This window comes from Hesperophylax consimilis, chromosome 19, assembly GCF_061612785.1.
Source record: "Hesperophylax consimilis isolate HC1 chromosome 19, BYU_Hcon_1.0, whole genome shotgun sequence".
Taxonomy (NCBI): Eukaryota; Metazoa; Arthropoda; class Insecta; order Trichoptera; family Limnephilidae; genus Hesperophylax; species Hesperophylax consimilis.
Window position 1 is genome coordinate 2,672,059 of NC_142854.1, and position 27,207 is coordinate 2,699,265.

The 27,207-nt window shown below is 32.8% G+C and overlaps 1 protein-coding gene across 1 annotated transcript; it reads right to left on the reverse strand.

Moving 5' to 3' along the window:
- Positions 1 to 834: 834 nt before the first annotated feature.
- LOC149414652 (nose resistant to fluoxetine protein 6-like) lies at positions 835 to 27,207 on the reverse strand. Its single transcript, XM_089643368.1, has 9 exons — positions 27,165 to 27,207; positions 19,860 to 20,098; positions 8,764 to 8,999; positions 7,526 to 7,719; positions 5,435 to 5,568; positions 4,744 to 4,891; positions 3,102 to 3,257; positions 1,778 to 1,900; positions 835 to 1,084 (listed from the first exon to the last, which is right to left on the reverse strand). The coding sequence occupies exons 2-9, from the start codon at positions 20,059 to 20,061 to the stop codon at positions 835 to 837; spliced, it is 1,443 nt and encodes a 480-aa protein (XP_089499494.1). The 5' UTR covers positions 20,062 to 20,098; positions 27,165 to 27,207.

A 27,207-nucleotide genomic window follows, 5' to 3' on the forward strand; every position in this document is an offset into this window, starting at 1 on the left:
TTTGGTGTTAATAATTTTGTGGGTTTCAAAGGGCAACTAACTTTAGACATATTTGCTCGTTATTGACTTTTATCATTTCTTGTGTTATTTTCAAATCTTGTCTCTATAAATTCCTACGAGTACATCCTTTATAGTTTTATTTTTAACATTCATATTTATACATTTATAAATATACATTTGACTGTATACATTTACGAAAATACTTGATTTATATATTGTTATTTTTTGTTGTTTTAAAAATAAAAAAACCTTCTGTTCTTCACTGTATTATGCCATAAACATGTAAAATATGTAAAACGTTAAAGCCCATCAGGGCGTTTAAATTTACAAAAACAAAGGAATTATAATCTATTCATACATTTTTTATACAAATGTACTTACAAAGGAATAATTCCAGCTGCATAAACTGTGTATCCAGTGTAAACGTTGGCAACTACGAGAATCGACGCGAAAGTAAACATTGCCAGTTTTAAATATCTGAAAGGAAAAGTGCACATTTTTACACACATCTCAACTCGATCGTGCTATTAAAAATAAATGTTACATAAAACATGATATGGTGTACGATATAAAGTAGGTGGGTATTTAAGTATCTAAGTAGAGTAGAGTGTTGTAGTACAAATCTAATTATTTCATAAGATACTTTGCTTTTCATTTACTAAATCGGAGAAAATTAGAATCATACTATTAACAGAACTATTCTTATTCATAGATATGTATGAGTAAGCGTTTAATTGCTAGCTTATCAAAAAGTTTCCAAAACTAGTCCTTGTAACATATTTTTTTGAACACCAGTTGTCACTGCTATGTAAAATCTGACAATTTAGTTAAAACTCACTTGGTGGCTATTGTTAGCAGCACTGCACCCACCAAGAAGGTTTGCATATCGCTGCCAAGGTACCAACTCCAGGACATGCACATCTCCGCCTTGGGGAAGAGATTGTTGATGAAGAGCAGGTTCTTCCACCAGCTGCTCTGGCACGTTATGTCGTTCCGCTCTTCCGACCACAAAACTGTTTGCCGATGCCTCATGGCTGATGTCGTGTAAGCAAAACCGAGGGCAAACAGATATGCCGGAAGTAATCTGAAACAATCGGTGATTCAATCCAAAATTGCATTTGTAATTTGAATACCTTTCTTGAAAGAATTGGGTTTGCGTACGGACAGTACTATTTATTCGTTTTATGGAATAACTTAATGAGTTAAACCTCAAATTGTAATATTTAATTATTGAAGACAATATAAGCGATTCTTAAGCCAAAATATAAAACAGAAAAAGATAGGTCACATCTAGGACTTGAAACTAGGTCCCTCGCCTTACCTTCTACCAACTGAGCTAATGGGACCCTATCCCCTTCAGTCATATATTATTTAACCGTATCATACATCGATTAAGAAACTACCTGAATCATCTTTTTTTTTCTTACTGCACATTTTTATTGGCTGCTGTATTTATGTATGATGGCAAGATTCAACCCGTACCAAATTTAATCTAGACAGTGTTTTGGATAAATATATTCGATTTTTATTTTAATGTGTGACATCTGTTGACTCGACCGTATATTTTTTTGAATAGCCAGGTACTCCCTCCCACATTCCTCTACCCCATCTTCAGCCTCAAATCATACCCCAATTCGGCATTCCCCAACGGCGTTCACACGTTAGCGAGTTGGCACTAATTTTGCTCAATGCGTCATTAAATGTTACAATACAAGTGAATTCCTTATGTGAAGGAAAAACACTACGTAATATGTTTTATATAAAAAAGACTACTCACCTTGCTACTCTGTGTAAAGTTGATCGACAAACTGAGCTCATCTTTTTGCTCAATGACTCCGTGACTCCTGCTTTTGCCTTTTTTAACTCTGATCCCAAGAAACTATATCCCAAAAGGAAGCCACTGAAAACATCAGAACGTGAATTTTAACATTTGGATGGATAGAAGGCAGAATTTTCATTACTTTATTGGGTTTGTTCATGATCAGATTTATTTGCAAATCACAAGCGTTGTACTTGTTATGGTGACCGGATCAAACAGAACATATAGAAAATTGACAGGTTATGTTAGATTTGTTGTTTGTCTGATCTTTTCTTAAATTTTTATTTTTGTCACTGTTCTATTCTGTAATGGAACCAATTAGTTAGTTTTTATTTTTGATTTGTAAATATATTTTAAAAATTAGTACCTAAATTGGGAGATATGTTTTTATGCGTTTTTGTTATAAAAAAAATATTCGGTAATGTAAAGAGAATGAAAGATGTTGGAATTTTGAAAAAAGTTATTTAATCTTTTTTACTTCTACCATCGTGTCGAATCACCTTAAGAAGTTAGCGCATTTTACCCCAGGACACCCTGTATAGTAGAAATACGAAAATATATATGCAGTTTTTTTATATTTTCCATAAAGTTAAATAAGTGTTCTTTACAATAAAATACCAATTATTTGAGTCTTTACTGTAAATAAATAGAGTACCACGGCTTTGAAAAAGGTAGAAAGTTTTTATTTTTCCCAATACCTTTGAATGTTTGGGTACTTTGCGATTTTTGTTCCATAAAGGGATTTTATATAATTACCTTTTCAGCTCAGCAAATGTATAGATATTAGCTTAAAAAAAAATATTTATAAATTTTTTAAAGCTTAATAACTTAAAATGCTTAAGAACAATATCTTAGAAATCTGGAGAAATTCGTCTTAGTGTTATATTCATAATAATATTTATTTGCAATGCTTTCCGATCTTCCTGTAATACCAGACACGTTGGGTAAAGCCGCAGTCACGCAAGAGGACGCGTTTTTGTCCAACATTTGTCTCCTTTATCAAATATCTTCCAAATTTAACACACCAAATTTCGTCACTTTGTCCAACATCCAAATTAAAAGCGTGTTTTATGCGTAATTTTAAACATTCGGAACATATTATGCTTAAAAATAAGAATTTCTATCACTTTAAATTAATTTAGTAATCTTCCAATTGAGCTAATTTCATTTTACATGCCTTTTTCGAAAAAAAAACTTTAAAGCGCTTTTTCTCCCTATTTAATGTTGGATAAAAACAAACCAGAGATGATGGTAATTTAGAATTATTCAGTGTAGGCCAAACCTTATACTGATGAATGTGTCCACAGTGAAAGAGGAATTCGTAAATAATTGCAGGGCCAGATGGTCTGATATGTAGAAGGCAAATGTTCGATTGAAGACTGAGTCACCCATATATACCATTCCATGGTTTATCACTATTAAGATTGTGGTGACAGATCTGCAATTGAAGGTATAAAAAATATCCATTGATATAAAACACATTTTATTTATATTCCCAATCTGTCCGTACAGATAGAGAAACAATAGCGCGTTTTGCTTTAACGTCCACAGGTGACATCACAGACATATGAATATATAGACTAGAAATTAAAGATGAGGGGTAAAATCAACTGTTGAAGAACGAAGGGGGTAAAACTGACTGTGATTCGTCAATAAATCAATCTGACAGTATATAGGCATCTCGCATTATAATATCACCATTTAGTTCTTAAAAGTGAAATCTGCTTTTGAATGAATAGACATTTTTACATGGGAGCGCAAATTACTCGCCACGTTATGAACAAATTTGCGAAGTCCAAATTCGGCAAAATAAATTTCTTCTATTTTCAGAGTCGAATATATCGTTTACGTATTTAGTTAAGACACTTTTATAAATGTTCATAATTTACTTCCCAGCAACCAACCAGCTTTGTGTTTCGCGTCCAGACGTATCTCGATGTGATAGTATATGTTTTTACAACTGATCCATATTATACGATGTGAATATGCTTAAAATAAAGTAAAATTATGCTTATATATGGAATGTAATACGACAATTGGGTTTATTCTCTTTTTCACATCTATTTTTACAAGTTTTCATACCACAAGCCACCATTTTGCCGTGTTATTTCGTAAAATGAACCGATGATGCCTCGACCATAGTTCGCACAAGAATGATGACGTCACGTTTTCTAAATTCACTTGAGGCCATACGCGAGCCCAGCCGGCTCCAATGGAACCGGTATGGAGAGACTACTAATATTCATTTCTCTATGGGTGACATCTATATTAATATATAAAAAACACACGCGTATTCGACTGCAACATTATGTCAAAATTTCAAAGCAATTGGTGAAGAACTTTCGGAGATGTAAGATTTTAAGAAAACGAACATTTAAATTTTTATTTATATAGATTAAGATATATCATAAACGCCCTCATGGATATTATAGAATATTTACTGCATAATACAGCGACAACAAAAGTTTACAAAGTATAATACATGTTACATATAATTTTCTATTTAAATGTACACAATTCAAAAAAAATTAAACCAGGTTTAAAAGTGCAGATAGCATAAAAAATAATATTTGTTAATAAGTGAATACAAGTAATTTATAATAAGGAGTACCTAGTAACAATCGCTTCTACGCTATGCTACTAAATAATAATATAATGCAACATACAAACATCATTTAGGTATGTCTTATATAATGGTAAACTTATTTTAAATATGTCGATATTTGAGGTGAATTTGTTTCCGAACCAAGAGCGTCTAAATAGAAAATGTTTCCCGTAAAAATGTCTCCCCGCTCCCAGGAGGGAACCCCTAACTATGCGAATGCTATAGCTATGCCATTGGTTGTGCATCACTATGGTATGTAATAGAAAGGTTTGTTGAGGCACAAAGCATGATTAATAAGAATAAGCAAATAATTACTAACCTTATGCCAAAAAGTGGCAACATCGAATTATCTTCCCCAGAAAATGTGCTGAAAATATTTCTGGCGTTCATATCAACACTAAAACAACGTATGAACTTGGCTGCAGAACTAATTTTCGGTGGTTTTTTCGGAGCCATGACAAAATCATCTATAAAATAAATTTAAAATTTTTACAACCCAATTTAAAGTAAATTTCAACCAAATACAAGGTGTAGAAAACAGACAGTGCAATTTTAAAGAGCCGTACATCCCGTTTGGTGGGGGTGAGAACCTGGGGGAAGTCTCGTTGTGTCGGAAGGGTCGTGCCGTTTTCAGTCGCTACCATGGTTTGGCCCGAACAACAACGGGGATTGAAATAGCGGTCCTTTCGTCCCCTCCCAGCGGGCCTTCCAGTTGCAATTTGCGACTTCTTCCTGTGAGGGTACCTGAAGTAAAATGTTTTTAAGCATCGGCTTCACACCTTGGAAGAACTCGAGGGTCAAATTTGGGAGGAAATCGCCGCTGTACAAAATGCGGCCCAAAACTTCAGAAATACCCTTCATCAATGTATCACTGCTGGGGGGCATCATCTTCAGGACTTAACGCATAAAACCGCATGATGTACCTAATAAATTAAACTCTATTTCGGTTTTGCCGCACCCTGTATATAATTAGTTATTATGATTTAAGTGTTTACATTTTGGTAGCTTACCACTGGTGTTATTTTTATAATCGTTTTCTTTTTCAGTGATATATTTTCTGCTTTCTTCGACCATGGGTTTATAAATGGTCACATCGTATATTGTCCCCACGACACACAGTGCCAATGTAGTTGCAACGCCTACTCTAAAATCAAAGGGCATTATTTAGAGACATCCACAGCGAAACTGTTTTAAAGGAAGCGGATATTATTCCAGAATAAGAAATTCAACAAGAACGGGTAGAAGTGGAGTTTTTTTTACCCTTTAGCTTTTTAGTTTTTTAACCTCTTACGCTTAGCTTAGCTCTGAAATTTCCCAATGCACTTCTATTAGGAAAACTGCCGGAAAAAATATTCCATGAAAAATATTTTCGAATAACATTTGATTCAAGATAAGTTCGCTGTTTTTGAACGAATTTCTAAATAAAAGAGTATTCTTGAAAGTACATGAAAGACTCTTTCATATTTTAGTATTACACAGCGTACATGCCAAACCACTGTTAGTTGCTAACGATATCTTTCTAAAAAGAGACTCTTACATATTTTAGTGTTACACAGCGCACATGCCAAACCACTGTTGCTAATGATATCTTTCTAAAAAGAGACTCTTTCATATTTTAGTATTACACAGCACACATGCCAAACCACTGTTGCTTACGATATCTTTCTAAAAAGAGACCTTTTCATTTTATTTTTTTTTATTTTTGTTTATTTAGGAAACATACAGTTGTATAAAAAAATAATTGAACATACAATATAGAACATGATTTAAACCAGTTAAGTTCAATTTATAATATTTATAAAAGCTAGAAATTAATTAAAAGTAATAAAGTACATAGTGTGTGTGAAAAATGATTAAAAAGAGAATACTAAACAATACAGAAGTAATATTTTTAACGTAGGTACATATTAAGGTTAATTTGATTTTAAACTATTTAAGGGTACAGTGGAAAATGTCAATATCGCTTAAGGCATTATAAGATTTGCAGATACGCCCGAGCAAGGAGTTTTGTGCGTATTCCGATTTGAAATGTTGTATATAAAATAAGGTATTTGATCTGGTATTGCGTTCAGGACAATGAAATGCAATCTTTTCTAATAGGGCTGGGGAGTCAATAAGGCAGTTCACAATTTTGTACAGAAACAGTACGTCAAAATTTTTTCTTCGTTTGTAAAGAGTAATAGGATTACATTGATGATTTTCAAAACGATACGATAGGTGTTTCAGGAATTTTGTTTGAATATTTTCAATTCGGTTAATATAAGTTTGGTTTTGTGGATTCCAAATGACAGATGCAAATTCGAGATGAGATCTTACGTATGCCATATAAAGTAGTTCAAGTGTAAAAGGTTTATTGAATGGTTTTGTGATTCGTAGAATGAAGCCCATTTGTTTGTAGGCTTTTTCTAAAATATTTTCAATATGATCTTTAAAAAGTAATTTAGAGTCAAGAATACTCCAAGGTCTCTGATTTTTTCTACTCCTTGGAGAGGGACATGGTTTAGATGGTAAGTATGGATGATTGGCTTAGCTCTGAAATTTCCCAATGCACTTCTATTAGGAAAACTGCCGGAAAAAAGATTCCATGAAAAATATTTTCGAATAACATTTGATTCAAGATAAGTTCGCTGTTTTTGAATGGATTTCAAAATAAAAGAGTATTCTTGAAAGTAGATTAAAGACTCTTTCATATTTTAGTATTACACAGCGCACATGCCAAACCACTGTTGCTAACGATATCTTTCTAAAAAGAGACTCTTTCATATTTTAGTATTACACAGCGCACATGCCCAACCACTGTTGCTAACGATAGCTTTCTAAAAAGTTCCGTTTTTAAATTTGCAGAAGCAGAACCAGAGGTTAGTTAGTTACTACGTCTTTAGTCATAATATTTTAACTATTTTCCACTTGTTTTTCTTGACGGATTGTAATATCAAAATGTTATTTTTGAAATTAATTTAATAAAAAAGAGTTTTTTTGCTTTTCACAAAGAAATGAAAAGATAAATAATAAGCATGTTCGAACGATAACGCTGCCAGGTCATCTTAGAAGTGGAAGGAAGCCCTCAAACTTGGTTCATATTGATTAGGTTTAAAACTCACATGAAAATCTTAAAAAGTCGGGTTTGTGTCCAGGCATAATCGTCTTCAGTTTTTTTGACCCCTTCCATTGTGAGACACGTCTCGTAGATTTGCTGATAGGCCAGAATTCCAGACTCAAAGTATTCTTTCAGGAATCCATAGATCTCAGTCTCCGTGCATGACGAGGGCAAACAGAGACCCAGAGTTATTCTAACCTTAAAATACACGCTAATAGTTTAGTTACACCGATTCCTACAACACACCAGCTACACATATTATTCTGTTAGTATTGCCGTCATTTAACAACAACAACAAAAACATTTCTAGTAACTCCGCCAATTATGTCAAACAGGTAACTTATTCTAACCTTTAAATAACATTGCTGGAAACTCAATCAATGCGCACTTACAACGCTCCGCTAATAAACACAATTATGTCAAACAGGTAAGTTACTCTAACCTTTAAAAAACATGCTCAATGTTAACTGGCACCAATTCCCACAATCTGAATTACATTCACATTCATTTATCGTTTCATGGATATTTTCTTGTCTGTTATTCTAAACTCTTTGCTTCTTCTACCATTAACACTCGCGTTATATGTATAACGCGAAAAAAAGATTCCGTCCATGGTATATAATATATAAACCATGGCATTACAAGGGTTAAAATATAACTGGTTGGTACCTACCCAAAAAAAGTCACGAGAAAAATGTTCTTCTAATTTTAAATTTTACTCCACGCATTGGTAGGCAAGATACATTAGTTCCACTTTTGAAAAAGTAAGCCATATAAAATTAATATAGGTAGGTACTATATTATTCAACTTCCTTGGTAGATACCATAGAAATACAAATTAATAGAAGATCAAATCAGGGAAAAGGGAAAAAACCGACAGCGCTGCAACTTACTTAGCGAATTTTACTTTTCTGCGCATCGTCTGGTTATTTCAATGTGCGCTCTACGGTTTTCGATGTACGATTGATGTCATAGTTTATTCAAAGCATTCTCAAACCCTCATTGTGTCAAAATATGGTCACGTGGTTTGCCTCCAGATCGTGGAAATGATACCCAGATATTAGGGCAAGTCTATTCATTTGAATGTCTATGGTAGACACCTATTTTAGCTTATCTGTATTTGAAAAGATTTATTTTTTTATTTTAGTAATAATTTCCTCAAACATCTAAGAAATCTACGGTTTCCAAGTTTGAAAAGATCGCGGTTGTAGGGAGGGACTTGCAAAGGAAATGATTGAATACCTCATGATCCCAATGCACAAACGCCTGGACAGTGGAGTTGTGCGTAAAGTAAGCACCGTAGTAGTGGACCGGGAAGGGCGGGAGACTCTGCGGGGTCTCCACGGTGAAGGGGCCGCTGGTCCTGCTGACCGGGACTCGCTTGCTGGAGGTGGAGGCCAGGCACTGCTGGCGGGACCCCAGCCAGTAGGTGTTGCCCCAGTAGAGGCCGGTGGTCGGGACTCCTGACGCGTCGAACACTAGAATAACAATTATCTACAAACTTTTCTGTCATGACTGGCAACTTATTCCGGGGTTTGGCCATGATACATGCGGCAGTATCTACGTAGGTAGTCAACACGTCATCGGAAAACTATTACCAAGAGACGTTCGTGTATGAAAGAGATAGTATGATTATAGCGACGAATAAAGGGTATGTCTGCTTTCATAGTGTGTCTTTTTACCTAACTACATATTGTCTACATTTAAAAAAATATTTTTGCCAAATTTGACCTACTTTATTTGGCATTGTTTACAGTAGTGAACATTTGAACTCAGATGCTGTATAGCAAAACTTTGTCAATGTTCACTGTGGTAAATATTGTTTCTCTGAAAATTCCAGATTAACAGTAGAATCATGAATATTTCATGTTTGACATCCTTGCCAAATTGAGGTTAAGAAAACTAAAATAAAATAATAAAAGTTTACTTGGCATACAAATCAGTTCAAAAGTAGTCACACAAGATGGCTGCCAAGCAATTTCCTAATCTCTAGATTTGGCTTCAATTCCATTCATACAATATCGAACCCTAAACATTGACAATTAGCAATCTGGCTAACTTAGCAAAGCCCCGGCAAGTCTGACGTCCTGGGTTCAATTCCTAGACGACCTTTCGAGCGATTTTTGGCATATTATGGCAAGTTTGCGGTCGCTTGTCATTTATCATGCCGCCAAATTTATGGAACCTTTTTGGTTTTTACATGGGATAAGCGGAGAAATATGGGTGGATTCATTGGGTTTAAACCACAGTAAGCAGTTTCATATATTTCTTTTTGAATGTTTTGAGGAATGGTATTAATTAAATAATATGGTAAATGTATACTTACAACCAATTGCGCGAGTGGTTGACCGAATCTTTTCTGAATTTTCTGTTTCTAATTTTCGTTTGAGAGTCGGTAATATTGTCTTCAATGATATAATTTTACTGTTTTTGTTATTTGCGATATTAAATTACTCGCATAGAATTTAGAGAAAAATCATGCGTAAGCATTGCTGCATTACAAGTAGGTATATATTTTTGGTTGCTGAACTGTGAACATTGAACCATGACGTAGGTACTGCTGGAGATATAAAAACTCATATGTACTAACTGGCAATATGACTGTCCACCATAGACATATGAATATTAGTAGACCTGCCCTAAGTGATTAAAAGCGTATTATCCCCACTCCCCATACCGGTTCCATTGGAGCCGGCTGTGCTCGCGTATGGCCTCAAGTGAAATTTGAAAACGTGACGTCATCATTCTTGTGCGAACTATGGTCGAGGCATCATCGGTTCATAGAAAAGGTTGCAAAAATAGATGTGAAAAAGAGAATAAACCCAATTGTCGTATTACATTCCATATATAAGCATTATTTTACTTCATTTTAAGCATATTCACATCGTATAATATGGATCAGTTGTTGAAACATAATATACTATCACATCGAGAAACGTCTGGACGCGAAACACAAAGCTGGTTGGTTGCTGGGAAGTAAATTATGAACATTTATAAAAGTGTCTTAACTAAATACTTAAACGAAATATTCGACTCTGAAAATAGAAACGAATTTTTTTGCCGAATTTGGACTTCGCAAATTTGTTCATAACGTGGCGAGTAATTTGCGCTCCCATGTAAAAATGTCTATTCATTCAAAAGCAGATTTTACTTTTAAGAAGTAAATGGTGATATTATAATGCGAGATGCCTATTTACTGTCAGATTGATTTATTGACGAATCACAGTCAGCTTCACCCCCTTCGTTCTTCAACAGTTGATTTTACCCCTCGCCATTATCTTCTCGTCTATTAATTTCTATGTCTGTGCTGTCCACGCTCCTAAAGTTCTAGGCAGTCCCCAACCAACAAAAAAATGCAGTCAAAAGGAATACTTGCTCACACTCGTTTAGGTCATGATCGTCGATCAAAAGCAAAATGTATTTTTTACTTTTTGTGTGGAATGTCTTTGAAAAAATTTGTTTTCTGAACGAATCGAATAATCTGATAACCGACAGTTTTCTTTACAAGGAATGTTTTGTATTCATTATACAATATGAAGTAATTTTCTCCTCAAAATTTACACCCTGTTACCAAATCGCGACAGTATCAAATGGCATTGGATCTAGCATTTATTCAATTCATTTTTTTTAAATGTAAAAACGTTTTACTCGGTATTTAGGTATTCTAAGTAATAAAACTATTTGTAAAATATTTCTTACTCTCTAGAATGGACTAGAATGATAATAAATAACTTTAAACGTTCAGTTTAGCAACTACGTGTAATCTGGTTATGTTAATTAATTAATAATAGAGTTGCGTACCTAGGTAATTTCAATAGCTATTTTGTCGTCAGCTAAATTGAATTATTTTTATAAATTTTATTTTATTTTACTATGTTTTTAACTAGTCCCGATTTATGAGAGAACGGTTTTTCGTGTATTTATAATTGCGAAACTTTTAACGACCCATCATAGTAATGTAAGTAATGAGAAGTCGTTTTAAGCTCTGTTTGAACCAACTTTACGTTCACTAGCAGTGCTAGACCCCGCAGGCAGCTTTTGGTGAGCCTCGCAGTTATTGTTAGGGCATTACATGAGTCTGGTGACAGGCGAACCGGCACACATCCAGGGGGCTTGTATTGATGTAGTGATTTTAAAGTTTTATTGATCGAATACTACTTAAACGTCAAACAGTGAATATGTCAAAATTTTAGCTCCTATAAAAACCCAGAAAACTATGTGTAAAGCGTGATATTAGCGAAATCCGACTTCTAATATCAAATTCGAACATACAATATCAGTTTCATGGATAATTTTGCCTAAAACAGTGCCTAAAAGTGATAAAAAAACTAAAATAAACACCACTTCTGGTAATCGCCGTGACACTTCGATATCGTGAAAAAACTAGGTGTTAAATGTGATATCTGTGAAATCCCACGTAAAAATCAAATTTAAATAACAACTATCGTCTAAATACAGTGCGCAAAAGTTTTAAATAACTAAACACAGTTAGATTAGTGCAAATCGCCGTTACGCTGTGTCTTTTTGCCAGATTAAATTGTCAAATCATTGATACCAACAACACCCACGGAAACGAAAGTTACTGTGAAAAAACAATTAAACTTAAACCAAACTTAAATAAAACTATAATAAAAAATAAAAAGAAATTATTATCATTTATAACTTTGAAATAATAAAAACTTTAAAAAAATAAAAATAAAAGCACTCCAGTGACATCTATTGACACAAACTCAAAGCTAACAACAATAATCATACTTACGCCATCTGTCAATTAATCCTAGTGCCATTCAATAATAATTATTGAGAAACATATTTCTATGGGAGGTGCAGACCGGCAAAGACTATTTTTATTTTAAATTTGAATATTTCACACCAAAAAAATGCCTAACGTCGATTCTCCAATGAATGAAGCCAACCCATTTGGGACATCTAGTCTAACGCCAAGATCGCCTAATCAAAGTAAAAGAAGGAATCGTGCCGTACGCACAACATCTGAGGTTGCGTCTGATCCTGAAGATTACACTACAAGCCCGAACAAATCAGGGGAAATTAGTGATGATTCATTACAATTGGATCCTATATTTACTAACAACAGAAATGCAATGACAACAGTAAGAAAATATCTTAATACAATAAAAACAACGATTATTGAATGTAAAGGAAAGATATCTGTAATACAAAAAGAAACTATTTATGTTGTTATGGAAAACTTATTTGATTTGGTCGGCCATATGAACACGGAAATGTCTGAAATGAGGGGAGAGTTAAAAAATTTACGACCACTGGCCAAGCATATTTGTGAGATCAAAGAATTAATTATTAAATAAAATAAAGCTGTCACAACTAAAATTGACAAAAACATTGAAGATATTAAAATAAATGCGGAAATAAAATCGTATGCGGAAATAACAAGAAATGACAAAAATAACGTGGAACCACCAAACTGCAAAAAACATGAACCAATAGTCATTGTTAAGCCGAAAGATAAACAACAAAAAAATACAGTTACAAAGGATGAAATAAAACAAAATATAGATCCAGTTAATTTCGGTGTCACCGGAATAAGAAATTTTAAACAAGGAGCAGTAATCGTAGAATGCAAAAATACAGCTGCAACAAAGAAGATGGAGGAGCAAATAATCTCAAAGATGGGAGGAAAATATGTCGTGAATACACCTAAACCTAAGAATCCTAAACTAAAAATCATTGGTTTAACAGATAAATTCACTCCGGAAGAAATTGTATCGAAAATTAAAATGCAAAATGATTACCTCGAAACAATTGAATCAAAAATTGAAATAAAATTTATAAAAGAAGTCAAAACGAAACGAGGTGACGTTAACTACATCATTTTCGCGGAAGTTGACGGAAAAACATACCATAGAATGTTACAAGAAGGCAGAGTAAATATTGGATGGGATAGATGTCGAGTATTCGACAACATTTCACTTTTAAAGTGTTACAAGTGCAATGGCTACATGCACAAATCACAAGATTGCAGAAATGAAAAAGCATGCACTCGTTGTTCCGGAACACATGACGACGACAATGAAAACTGTCAAAACGACATCCAATGCATTAACTGCAAGAAAATGAATGATCGACTAAAATTACAACTGCCAACTGACCATTTTGCTTGGAGTGATGAATGTTCTGTGCACATGAGAAAAATTGAAGCGGAAAAAAAGAAAATTGATTTTTTATGTCACTAAAGACCTGCTCTATGGTAAACAGTAACATAAAATTATCTTCGGACAACCAATCAGATAACGAAGAGAGTTTTTACATCCATAACATACAAAGTTCGCCTGCTCACCATGAAGAGTTATCCGCCAGAGCCGGAAAAACCATCAATATAATGCATCAAAATGTACAATGCATTCGAAATAAAATCTTAGAATTAGAAAATATTTTGTGTGAAAAAAATATCGACGTTTTTTGTGCTAGCGAACACTGGTTACAAAAGGGTGAAGCGACATCTATCAATTTTAAGGGCTATAAATTAGGTTCAATTTTTTGTCGACAGAGCCATATTCATGGAGGTGTCTGCATTTACCTAAACGAAAACATTGCTTTTACAGAACTAGAAAGTGTTAAACAAATAACGAAAGAATTTGTATTTGAATGTGTTGGTATTGAAATCCCAAAGCTTAAAATGATAATTTGTACAGTTTACTATAATGACTCTGATATAAATATTTTTTTTGAACAACTTGAACTATTATTAAACAAAATTTGCAAAAACAACAAAAAACAAATAATACTCTGCGGTGACTTAAATATTGATACAAGCTACAAGAACAAAAACGCAGATTCACTCAAAAACACACTAAAATCTCACAACATACGCTTGATTATTGATAAGCCTACTCGTATACAAGGAAATAAAAAAAGTATAATTGATCATATAGGTACAAATATATCAAAAAGCTCTTACACATGGGAAGTCACAGAATTAGCTGTATCAGATCATATGGCACAGTTAATGCACGTAAAAACAGAATATAATATAAACCAAACGTGGTATATAAAAAAACAATTATTTAACACAGAAAACACAAACATTTTTAACAATTACATATCGTGTATATGTTGGGAACCACTGAAATCCTTTGAATCCATTAATGACAGCTACGAATACTTCATTAATGAAATAAATAATGGTATGAAGCTTTGTTTCCCCTTTAAACAGTATAAATATCCCCAAAAACGCAAAATAAATTGGGTAACGACTGGTATTAAGATATCTATTAAACAAAAACGACATCTATACATGAAACAAAAAAACACAAATGACCTCACAATCATAAACAATTACAAACAATACAAAAAAATTCTCAGTAAAGTAAAACAGGTAGCTAAACGGAATTACAATAGTAAACGAATTCAAAACGCGCAAAATAAAACCAAAACATCGTGGAACATAATAAAAGAGAACTCAAATAATTCTAATTCTAAAATTAAACCAAAAATCTGTCTTAAAATAAATGATAACCTGGTATCAGAACCAAAAAACATTGCAAATGAATTTAACATTTTCTTTGCACCACCGCCACCACCACAAAATACATCTCTACATCCACAATCTGCCAAAACAGTCAAAAACAAACAGTCGCGATCATTCTTTATAACGCCTGTAAACAGGGAGGAAATTATTAAAATCATCGTAAAACTGAAAAATAAAAGCAGTGTTGGCACTGACAAAATCCCTATAAAAATTATAAAAGCATGTGCAGAAGCGTTAAGTTACCCGTTGGAAATATTAATTAACAAATCTTTTGAATCAGGAACCTTCCCAGAACAATTAAAACAATCTATTATTGTACCTTTGTATAAGAAGGGTCCTAAACAGGAAATCTCAAACTACAGACCGATATCCTTATTACCAAACTTTTCAAAAATATTTGAAAGAGCCATGTACAATCGCATTTATAACTTTCTCGAAAACTTTGAGATAATATGTCCACAACAATTTGGATTCCGTAAAGGCCGTTCAACAACACAGGCAGTTTTCAATTTTTTGAACAAAATTCTAGAAAATATTAATATTAGTAAAAAAACTGTAGGTATCTTTCTCGACCTCTCAAAAGCATTCGACAATGTTGATCATGAGCTTCTTCTAACGAAACTTGAACATGTGGGTATTAGAGGTCTAGCATTAAAATGGTTTGAATCGTACTTAAAAAATCGTCAGCAGAAAGTTCAAATTTCAAATATCAATGAAAAAATGGTCCATTACATGGTAGAATCCAAATGGAGAACAATAAACAAGGGTGTGCCACAAGGAAGCATTCTTGGGCCTCTACTCTTCCTTATCTATATAAACGAACTTCCAATAATTGCTGGCACAGAATGTTCAATGTTTGCTGATGACACCGCTTTGTTGTTTGAATGTAATGGAGACGTTGACGAATTTAACAAACAAGTTAACGAGACTTGCCAATTAATAGCAAACTGGCTGTTATCGCAACATCTATCACTCAACACAAACAAAACCCAAATTTTAAAATTTTGTCCAGTGCAAGCTACACCTATAAATATAAATGTAAACATTAATAATAATATTATCGAACCTTCCCAAACCTGTTCACTACTGGGAATGGAATTAGATATTAACATAAACTGGAAAGAACATGTCTCAAAAATTGTAGCAAAAATCAGTAGTTTTTCTTATGTTCTGGGTACCTTAAGAAAAATATTAAACACCGAATCAGTAATAGCCGCATACTATGGTTATGTATACTCAATAATAAAATACGGTATTATTTTTTGGGGAAACTCGGTAAACGCTAAAGATGTTTTCATCATACAAAAGAGATGCATAAGAAAAATTACAAACTCTGATCGTTTAGATTCATGTAGACCTATGTTTAAAAATCTGAAAATTCTGACAGTCACAGACATATATATATTGGAGTTATGCATGTTAGTGCGATCATCTACAGACAAGTTCCCACTAAAAAACTCAACACATAAATACGCTACAAGGCTCACAGAAAACTTACTAATACCAAAAGCAAACAAAACAATATTCCAAAAAGGACCATACTACATGGCCATTAAAGTATATAACAACCTTCCACATAACATTAAACAAATACAAGATACACACAAATTCAAATCGTTACTAAACACTTTCCTTGTTAATAAATGTCACTACACGTTGAGTGAATACCTCACGTAAATGAAACACATATTTTTATTGGTATATATATTTGTATTTTTTTATTTTTACATTGGTATATTGTTATTTTATCTGTATAAACATTGTAATTAAATAAATGTGGTTAGCTGGAAGAAATGGGGTCTACCCATAAGCTATACCTTTTGTAATTTTAATTTTACAATAAATAATTTTTGATTTGATTTGATTTGATTTGATTTGTACATATTAATTTTGGTCAGTTCTTAAGGCTGAAAAACTCAAATGGAGTGATTAAACGCTTTTTATGTATAATTTATAAATACAAATAAAACATGTAAATTAGCCAAATATTATTATCGAGATTAATATTTTTTAAACTGAAAAATCCAAATTTTCAAAGGTTGCTGAATTACTCAACCCGATTGCTGAGACTGGCCTCTGTGCCACTGTTATAATAGGCAACCATTTCAAAGATGAAATAACTAACAGTAGACTCAACAACAATTACCGAGCTGAATCCTGTCAACCTTTTCTTTGACATCAAAGTTCCTCAAACGCGTGAAGATGTTGTCTTACGTCTTGTAAGAGGGCTGATGTATTCAGACAAGATACGAGGGATGTTGGAACATTAATGCTGGGAAGCTAGCGACGTCCGCACAATAAGACAAAAGGTTCGGGAGAGCAGGGTGGAAAACATTGGCTATACGAGTATATAGTAGACAGGGGTTCCAAAGAATAAGCCTTCTATTTATTGCAGAGAACCTTGAGTGAAAACGGCGATCAAAGTAAACAGTCACAACTACCCTTCTTGAGAGTTGACGAATCAAAAGAAGATTATAACAATGAACGGTGAATATTTTTTGGAACATAATACAATGATATTTAAACTAAAAATCTGTTGTAGTATCCAAAAATTTTGTAGTATTCATTTTTTTTCAGAAGAATGTTAAGCATATTCTAAGAATGTTATGTATATTCTAAGAATGTTATGTATATTCATAGAATGTTTTGTAAATTCTAAGAATGTTATATATATATATTCTAAGATTGTTATGTATATTCTAAGAAGCGATTTTTTTATACTTAATTTTCTTGTTTAACCCAATTACAATTATTATATTTTTGACTAGCACGTCCGTATCCGGCATTGTTCGACTTTTATCTACTTTCAATAAATATAATATACATGTATTATAATATACATGTATTATAATATACATGTATTATAATATACATTAACCTTCCGGAAGAAATTTTCTAAATGATAGAGAAAACCCTATCAAAATCCGTTTCATAGTTTAGAAGAACTAAGCGCACAACCAGACAGACGCGGATAGTGACTTTGTTTTATAGATACCAATTTAGAGATACCAATGTACTGTCACGATTATGAATTTACTAAAAGTTTATCAGAAAACGGCCTGTAATCCCGTTTTTAGTTCATTGTGATCTGGGATGTTCCGGAACGTTCCAGACTATTCCTAAACATTACACAACATTCCAGAATGTTCCGGTATGTTCTGGGATGTTCTGGAATGTCGTGGAATGCTCTCGAATTCTCTCGAATGTTCTGGACTGTTCTAGAAATTTCTAGAGGGCAAAAATTCCAGTCGTCATATCTTGAATTATAAACGGGGAAACTTCTTCATAGATGGGGGATAGAGGGCTTCCACGCCATATAACTAACTTGATCGTACCGGGACTCGTTTCTGAATTTTAGCACTTACTTTTATAATGTAAATTGACACTTACTTATATATGTATTGACTATTTAAGACAATAATATTAGCGATAAAGAAACGAAATTTTAAAAACGCAAAAAGATACGGTCACATCAAGGATCGCTAATATTGTTTTTAATAATTAAATATTACAATTTGAGGTTTTACTCATTAAGTTATTCCAAAAAAAAAATTATATTTTTTATTCCGAAAGTTTTTTTATTGAAATTATAAAAATTATCACAGACTGATATTCATATACTTTTCAACTATTTAATACACTGTTAACACAGTCTTAGAATTTTCATCACAAAAGAGAGCCGACAAACTTGGAGAAAATGTAATTGAAGCGATAATCATGAAACTTACTAAATACCCACAGATTTAAATAACAAGTTCTAGTCACAGACAGATGAAATTCCAAACGATCGAGTTAAAATAGCTTCGCTACACTCAGTCAATTACCCGCATAAATTTAAATCATTTGTAGGAATTGCTGTATTAAGAAATTGTTAAGTGTAAATTTTATATGTAGTGTATATCTATTTCAAAACTACTATAGTAATTTTCTATTTCCTACGTACTAATATTTGGACTTTGAAATCTTAATAAAATATTGTTGTTTGTTGCCGATAAATTTGTCTTAGGAAGCCTAAAATCTTTGCAGCTTCTCGTGGGATAGCCATGTATTGTACTATAGATACTTACACTTTTTTACATATAATCTGATAACATTTTTACTTATATATAAATACTAGGGTATTTTAAAGTAAACGTTGCCACACACTTAGAATATTGAGTTGGCGTTGCATGACTTTTATCCTGTTCTGTATTATTTCAATTCTTAACCCTTAAATGCATACTGTTGCAAAACTGCAACATACCGTTCAAACCACCTTTAACTCTTTGGTGTATACTTAATGCATGCCATTTTTTTTTCTTTCGCGAATGTCAAATATCACTTTTTCTTTTACAAAGTGAAGATTCTCAAAAATTGGTTGGAGATTAGAATTACAGTTTTGTTTTGCTGTTATTATTTTGATTTTCTTAGGTAAGTGGATACAATAATACAATACACATATAATGACTCGTATTTTTCCGGTACACTTATTAGTTTTGAGAATTTTTTTTAGGTTTTTTATTTTTTTTTCATATTAATTTTTATTAAATATATGGAGTTGTAAACCTGCAACATTTTTTTTAAATCAAATATCATTAAAAAATTACAAAAAAAAATTCTTTATATGTCCTCGCATATGCATGTAAATATCAACAAAATATATTTTTTTCCAGAAAAATAAATAAATCATGGATTTAAGGGTTAAGTTGTGTTTTATTGCTCAGAAAAAGGACACTTGTGCAGTAATCCAAGTGGGATGCACAAACACACCTACATAAAATGAAACTGTATTTTGCGACTGTGCAACAGTCATGCAACAAATGAATAGAAGCTTAAGTACATTTAAACTTACATTTAATTGCCCATCTCTGGTTGGCATCGATTCCCTCTTGTATCTGCGTCAGTTCCTTTGTGCACACACTGTGGCCCCCACTATTCACCGCAGTCTTGAGCATCCCATAGTAAACTGACTGCGTTTCGAGTTCAATGCCAGAACCCAGCTGCAGACACACTGCCACAAGGACACACACACACGACACCCAGTCCGAATTCATTGTGAACACTTAGTTTTAGTAATTAAAAAAATAACACCTGAACACCATAAAATCGAATCGCAAAGAAATTATTTAAAAATATTTACCATGGTTAAAGTTGCGAAGTTTACCTCGCCTCGGTTTAGTGCTAAAATTTCGCAAACCTTTTTTTCCCTTCGCTGGTTTTCAAAATTACGAACATTTTAGTTTATTTTTCGTAGAATTTAAAATATTACAGTTGGAGATATCGTACATATTTGTTAACTACTCATACAGAATATACTATAATCATTAATTATAGTATTGGTGTATTAGAAATAAACAAATTGGCGTTTAGCGCCATTTTTGAGTGCTGACCCAAAACTCACATAAAATATTGCAGAAGTTACCTACTTCAGCCACATATATTTTCGATGCATCAGTGCATGCGTGAAGTGACGTGTGAAATATTCCCGAGTAATGCGTGAAATTATTCACGTTCAATGAACGTTTAATTTTTTAAATTGAAACTAACTGTGGGAACCAAGCGATAAAATAGATACAAAAATTATTTTATTTTAATAATAATTCTATATTTTGAAGTTTGTATTTCTTTTGTTTAAACTTTTGACACAAGTTCACTAACTGTGTTCATTAGAAAGATAATTTTGTGACTTCTCTCTAATTTGTCGACAATAGTTGTAAATATTTGTTTTTGAGAGGCAAATATTTTATAAATACTTTCACCTTCAAAATTCTTCAATTATAATATCCCGTGATTTTTCAGAATTAAATAAAACACTCGAAACAGGAAGTTCAAACTTGAAACATGAAACTACACCGAAATTATAATAGCGGCAACATATTCGTGTGTTTTGTGAAACAACTGGCCAATAATGATATAATAACAGAACTTGAATAGAGCCTTCACAGAACTTGAAAATCCACTTTAAAATTTGATGAATTGTTCAAATTCTGCGAAACAGCCCGTCCTTAGTGTTTATAATACTTCGTTTGTTGTACCTATGATTAAATTATCTAAATACTACTAGTTGACTGAGCATAGCTCTTTTAGTACTGTTTTAACTCGACCGTTTGCATTTTTTCTGTCCGTAAATTTGTTTGTGTGTTCCGTTTCCGTTTTCGAAAATCTGTTATCCACTTTATTATTCAAGCCAACCCTTCTTCGACTAGATGGCTAACTTTGACTGCTGCAGTAAAGATATTTTTTTCAAATAATTGGTCGTGTTTATTTGGACTTTCTCATTCACATTTTTTTCAAAATTGCCTAAACAAAGTTAAAAAAGAATTGTTATTGATGTAGTGACAATTGTTTGGACAAATTGAATAATTCCTCATATGTATTTTTTCATGTTATATTTGAATACCCACTTGCAAATCTTATGATTTCAGAGGAAAATTTCATTTTGGATTTATTAAATAAGAGCAAATTATAACTGTTTTCAATTCTGAATTATTATCAACCAATCAGAACAAAAAGATAAAATTAAAAAATAATTAAAAAAACTTTTTTAATATTTTTTATATATACAGGGTTTTCCAATAAGAGGTGTTATTTTGAATAGCCCGCTATTTCGGTTGATGTTACTTTTGAAGCTGTCATTTTTTAACATTTGACAAGTAGAAATTACGCCATTAATAAAAATGGAACGATACACGCTTCAACAACGCATTGAAATTATTAAAATTCACTTGAGTGAATCAAATGCAAATCATCTTGAGTGATGAGGCCCATTTCCACCTCGGTGGCTTCGTCAACAAGCAAAATTGTCGCATCTGGGGCTCAGAAAACCCAAGAGTTATTGTTGAAAAGCCTCTCTATCCTCAACGTGTGACGGTGCGGTTTATGGTCCGGCGGAGTCATTGGACCTTACTTTTTCGAAAATGAGGCTGGAGCAACAGTTACGGTGAATGGATTGCGCTATCGAGAGATGATTAATGATTTTTTATGGCCGGAATTGGATGGTATTGATCTGGACAACGTTTAATTTTCGACAAAACGGCACTACATGCCACACAAGCAACGAAACCATTGATCTTTTACGATTGAATATCAAAATAACACTCCTTATTGGAAAACCCTGTATAATCAATATATATTTTAATAAAATAAAATACTTTTTTGTTTTAAAACCACAATATTTATTAATTTAAGAACCGACCGGTTTCGCTTTACTTAAGCATCATCAGGGTACAAATTAATACTAAACAAGAAGTACATAATGTGTGTATATATATAACAAAATATAGAGGGAGACAACATGATACAAATATAAGCAACACAAAGACGGTCATAAAATACATTAACATAAGTACACAAGTAATGGAAAAACCGCTAGATAATTATGTAGACTAATGGGTTATATCAATAAATCGGGAGAAACAAAGCATCAACTGGCATGGTGGTAAGGAGGTAAGGAGAACTGGGATTTTTTTATGGGTTTATTGGAAACAGACCTAATATTGGACTACTTGATATGTCTAATTGATTATTAAGTATCTGACTTTTGGTTTTTACAGCTTTTTTAATTTCTAGTGCCTCTAAGTTGTTTAGTCTGTTACCATGCCCGTTTTTATGTAAGATGTTAGCACCGGTGCTATGACAGAATGTATGATCTTTATCGATCAAATGATTTGCGAATTCGGAAAACCCGTTATTATTGAGGCAACGAAGATGCTCCTTTATCCTAATATTAACATTACGTGATGTCTTACCGATATAGAAAGCCGAACAATTATTGCAATTTAATTTATAAATCCCCGAATGACTTAATTTATCGTCCTTATCTTTAGAATTAATTAGAAATTTACCTATATTGTTATTAGTATAAAAGGCCGGTTTGACTTCAGAAGGAAGGTTTTTTACACTTAAGGTAGAAAAGTGATTAATAAATAAAATTCGCCGCCATTGATAATTAATATTATTATCATTGATTTGAGGACAAGGACTAGCAAAGAGGAAGCGATTAATGGCTATTTGTTTTAGCTTTTTATTTAAGATTAAATCTATAAAATTTGATTCAAAGCCATTATTTACTGCTATGTTTTTAATTAGTTTTAGTTCACTATCAAAATTACTATCGGACATTGGAATTGTGACTAAACGATGGACCATTGAATGGAATGCGGAGTGCTTATGTGAAATAGGGTGATTGGAGGTGCTGTGTATGACAACGTCAGTATAGGAGGGTTTACGAAAAATGTTAAAATTAATTCTGTTATTAACGATCGATAAGGTAAGGTATAAAATTTTTTTAAGGTTGAATTTATGCCTATTTCTAATGTGAATTTAATCTTATTATGAAAAGAGTTTATAAGATTGAGGAAGGAATTCAGTTGACGCTTAGTCCCTGTCCATATACACAAAACATCATCAACGTATTTTTTCCAGTACAAGACATTTTTAATAAGATGTGAGGTACTAGATAAAATTTTATTTTCTAAGTTATCCATGAATATATCAGCAAACAGAGGAGGTAGGGCTCCCCATAGCTAGGCCGTCACGTTGCTGATATATAACATTATTAAATTGAAAATAATTTTGATTCAGGCATATATTAAACAAGGAAGTTAAATCTTTTATAAAATCTATAGAGAGATCGGAACTATTTAATAAATCAGAAATTAAACATTTACTCTCTTCTATGGGAACATTGGGGAACAAATTTACAACGTCAAAAGAAATTAGTGTAGAATTACTAGGGAGAATCATATCTTTCAATTCTTCTACTAATGAAAAAGAGTTTTTAAGGGTATTTTTTTATAGTGAATACCTCACAAGAGTCCCAACTGCTCCCGTCTGGAGCCAGTGAGACTATGGCATCCCCAATTGGGGGATGTTGTGAGGCTGAAGGTAAGTGGGGAAGGGAAAGAGGAAGGTGGGGAAGTACCTGGCTATTCATCTCTAGTCACTAAACACGGCTAAAGCCATTTGGAGCAACGTTTCAATTCTGAATGGTGGTCTTACACCAGGGCGATACTGGTAGTATCTTCCACTCTGGAACGTGCCGCAAATATACTATATATTATTTTAATTAATTAATTGTGAAATAACACAAATCAATCAAATAAAATTTATTTGCGCACGCCGGGTTCGAACCCGCGACCTTCGGAATGGCAGTCCAATGCGTTACCACTAGACTACGCCGGCCGTCATAACATTGGTATTTTGAAACACATTAGTAATAACGGATGATATTTTAAAATTTGGGGCGTTACAACATGATAATTATTATTGGGGCATTACTAATGTGTTTCAAAATACCAATGTTTTTTCACCTAAACATACCCTTAAAAACTCTTTTTCATTAGTAGAAGAATTGAAAGATATGATTCTCCCTAGTAATTCTACACTAATTTCTTTTGACGTTGTAAATTTGTTCCCCAATGTTCCCATAGAAGAGAGTAAATGTTTAATTTCTGATTTATTAAATAGTTCCGATCTCTCTATAGATTTTATAAAAGATTTAACTTCCTTGTTTAATATATGCCTGAATCAAAATTATTTTCAATTTAATAATGTTATATATCAGCAACGTGACGGCCTAGCTATGGGGAGCCCTACCAGTCCTCTGATTGCTGATATATTCATGGATAACTTAGAAAATAAAATTTTATCTAGTACCTCACATCTTATTAAAAATGTCTTGTACTGGAAAAAATACGTTGATGATGTTTTGTGTATATGGACAGGGACTAAGCGTCAACTGAATTCCTTCCTCAATCTTATAAACTCTTTTCATAATAAGATTAAATTCACATTAGAAATAGGCATAAATTCAACCTTAAAAAATTTTTATACCTTACCTTATCGATCGTTAATAACAGAATTAATTTTAACATTTTTCGTAAACCCTCCTATACTGACGTTGTCATACACAGCACCTCCAATCACCCTATTTCACATAAGCACTCCGCATTCCATTCAATGGTCCATCGTTTAGTCACAATTCCAATGTCCGATAGTAATTTTGATAGTGAACTAAAACTAATTAAAAACATAGCAGTAAATAATGGCTATGAATCAAATTTTATAGATTTAATCTTAAATAAAAAGCTAAAACAAATAGCCATTAATCGCTTCCTCTTTGCTAGTCCCTGTCCTCAAATCAATGATAATAATATTAATTATCAATGGCGGCGAATTTTATTTATTAATCACTTTTCTACCTTAAGTGTAAAAAACCTTCCTTCTGAAGTCAAACCGGCCTTTTATACTAATAACAATATAGGTAAATTTCTAATTAATTCTAAAGATAAGGACGATAAATTAAGTCATTCGGGGATTTATAAATTAAATTGCAATAATTGTTCGGCTTTCTATATCGGTAAGACATCACGTAATGTTAATATTAGGATAAAGGAGCATCTTCGTTGCCTCAATAATAACGGGTTTTCCGAATTCGCAAATCATTTGATCGATAAAGATCATACATTCTGTCATAGCACCGGTGCTAACATCTTACATAAAAACGGGCATGGTAACAGACTAAACAACTTAGAGGCACTAGAAATTAAAAAAGCTGTAAAAACCAAAAGTCAGATACTTAATAATCAATTAGACATATCAAGTAGTCCAATATTAGGTCTGTTTCCAATAAACCCATAAAAAAATCCCAGTTCTCCTTACCTCCTTACCACCATGCCAGTTGATGCTTTGTTTCTCCCGATTTATTGATATAACCCATTAGTCTACATAATTATCTAGCGGTTTTTCCATTACTTGTGCACTTATGTTAATGTATTTTATGACCGTCTTTGTGTTGCTTATATTTGTATCATGTTGTCTCCCTCTATATTTTGTTATATATATACACACATTATGTACTTCTTGTTTAGTATTAATTTGTACCCTGATGATGCTTAAGTAAAGCGAAACCGGTCGGTTCTTAAATTAATAAATATCGTGGTTTTAAAACAAAAAAGTATTTTATTTTATTAAATATGTCAAACCACAAAGTGATTGCTTTCTACAATAATAATATATATTTTGAAAGTAAGTAAGTGTACAATGTGCGTGGCGCTAAAAGTCAGAAACGAGTTCCGGTACGATCAAGGTAGTGTTATGGTGTGGTATCCCTCTATCCCCCATCCATGAAGAAGGTTTCCGTTTTTACCTGAAGGGAGAGCATTCCACAACATTCCCAAACCATAACATCCCAGATCATAATGATCTAAAAACGGGAGTACAGGCCGTTTCCTGATACTACTTTTATTAAATTCGTAATAATATAATATAACTCGAGTTTATTTACCTGCAATATTATTAATAATATACAATTGGTTTCTCTAAATAGTATAAAACAGTCACTATCCGCGTCTGTCTGTACGTGCGCTTAGTTCTTCTAAACTATGCAACGGAGTTTGGTAGGGTTTTCACTATCATTTGAAGAATTTCTTCTGAAAGGTTTCTCGCATGTATATATATATATATTTATTGTTAATTGTGCCGCCCACAGCGGTTGTGTGTGGAAGTATCTAAATAATTTCGTCTTTAGAATATTAGAGGATTTTTACACCGCTACTAGTATTTTGCCGCGAGTGATGTCACTAAACCCAACCCATTATGGACGTGCTGCAAATAATAGAGAATATTAAACTTGAAATCTCTAATATATCTACCAAATAAGACTCCAAGGCCAAAACTAATCTGGAAACAAATATCAAACTTCTAGAAGAAAAATGGATGCACGAAAAAACTTCATTTCAAGATCGTTTCGTTGCAAAGCAAACTAATAGCAAATTTAGGTATTGGAGGAAATGGAGTTCGCATAGCCGCTCAAAACAAACTGATAATATCTTGCCCTACAAAAGTCCACGCAGAAAAATTGGCGTATGAAATAAACAAAACGCTCAAAAAAATATGGTTGCGGAAGAACTAAAAAAGAAAAACCCAAAATTTTTTGTAAGAAATTTACAGGCAGATCTGATCTATCAAAGATATCATGGAAAATGATACAAAAAACACTATAAAACTAATAAAAATGTTTAAACCTAGATCACAAAATGGACTCACTAACTATATACTGGAAACCAGCGAAGCACTGAGGTCCTCCTCATTGAAAAAGAAAAAATCAATAAAACTAGAACCGATAGTAATCTTATATGAAAACCTAATGGCTCACTTCGGAATGATTAAAACTATAAACGATGTGACACGAGAAGCAG

Coding starts and splice junctions, on each gene's coding strand:
- LOC149414652 (XM_089643368.1), bottom strand. CDS start 20,061: ATGAATTCGGACTGGGTGTCGTGTGTGTGTGTCCTTGTGGCAGTGTGT. Junction 9,000..19,859: donor CCAGAGATGGGCAATTAAAT/GTAAGTTTAAAT, acceptor TTGTTATTCTAG/TGTTCGACGCGTCAGGAGTC. Junction 1,085..1,777: donor ACTTTACACAGAGTAGCAAG/GTGAGTAGTCTT, acceptor CGATTGTTTCAG/ATTACTTCCGGCATATCTGT.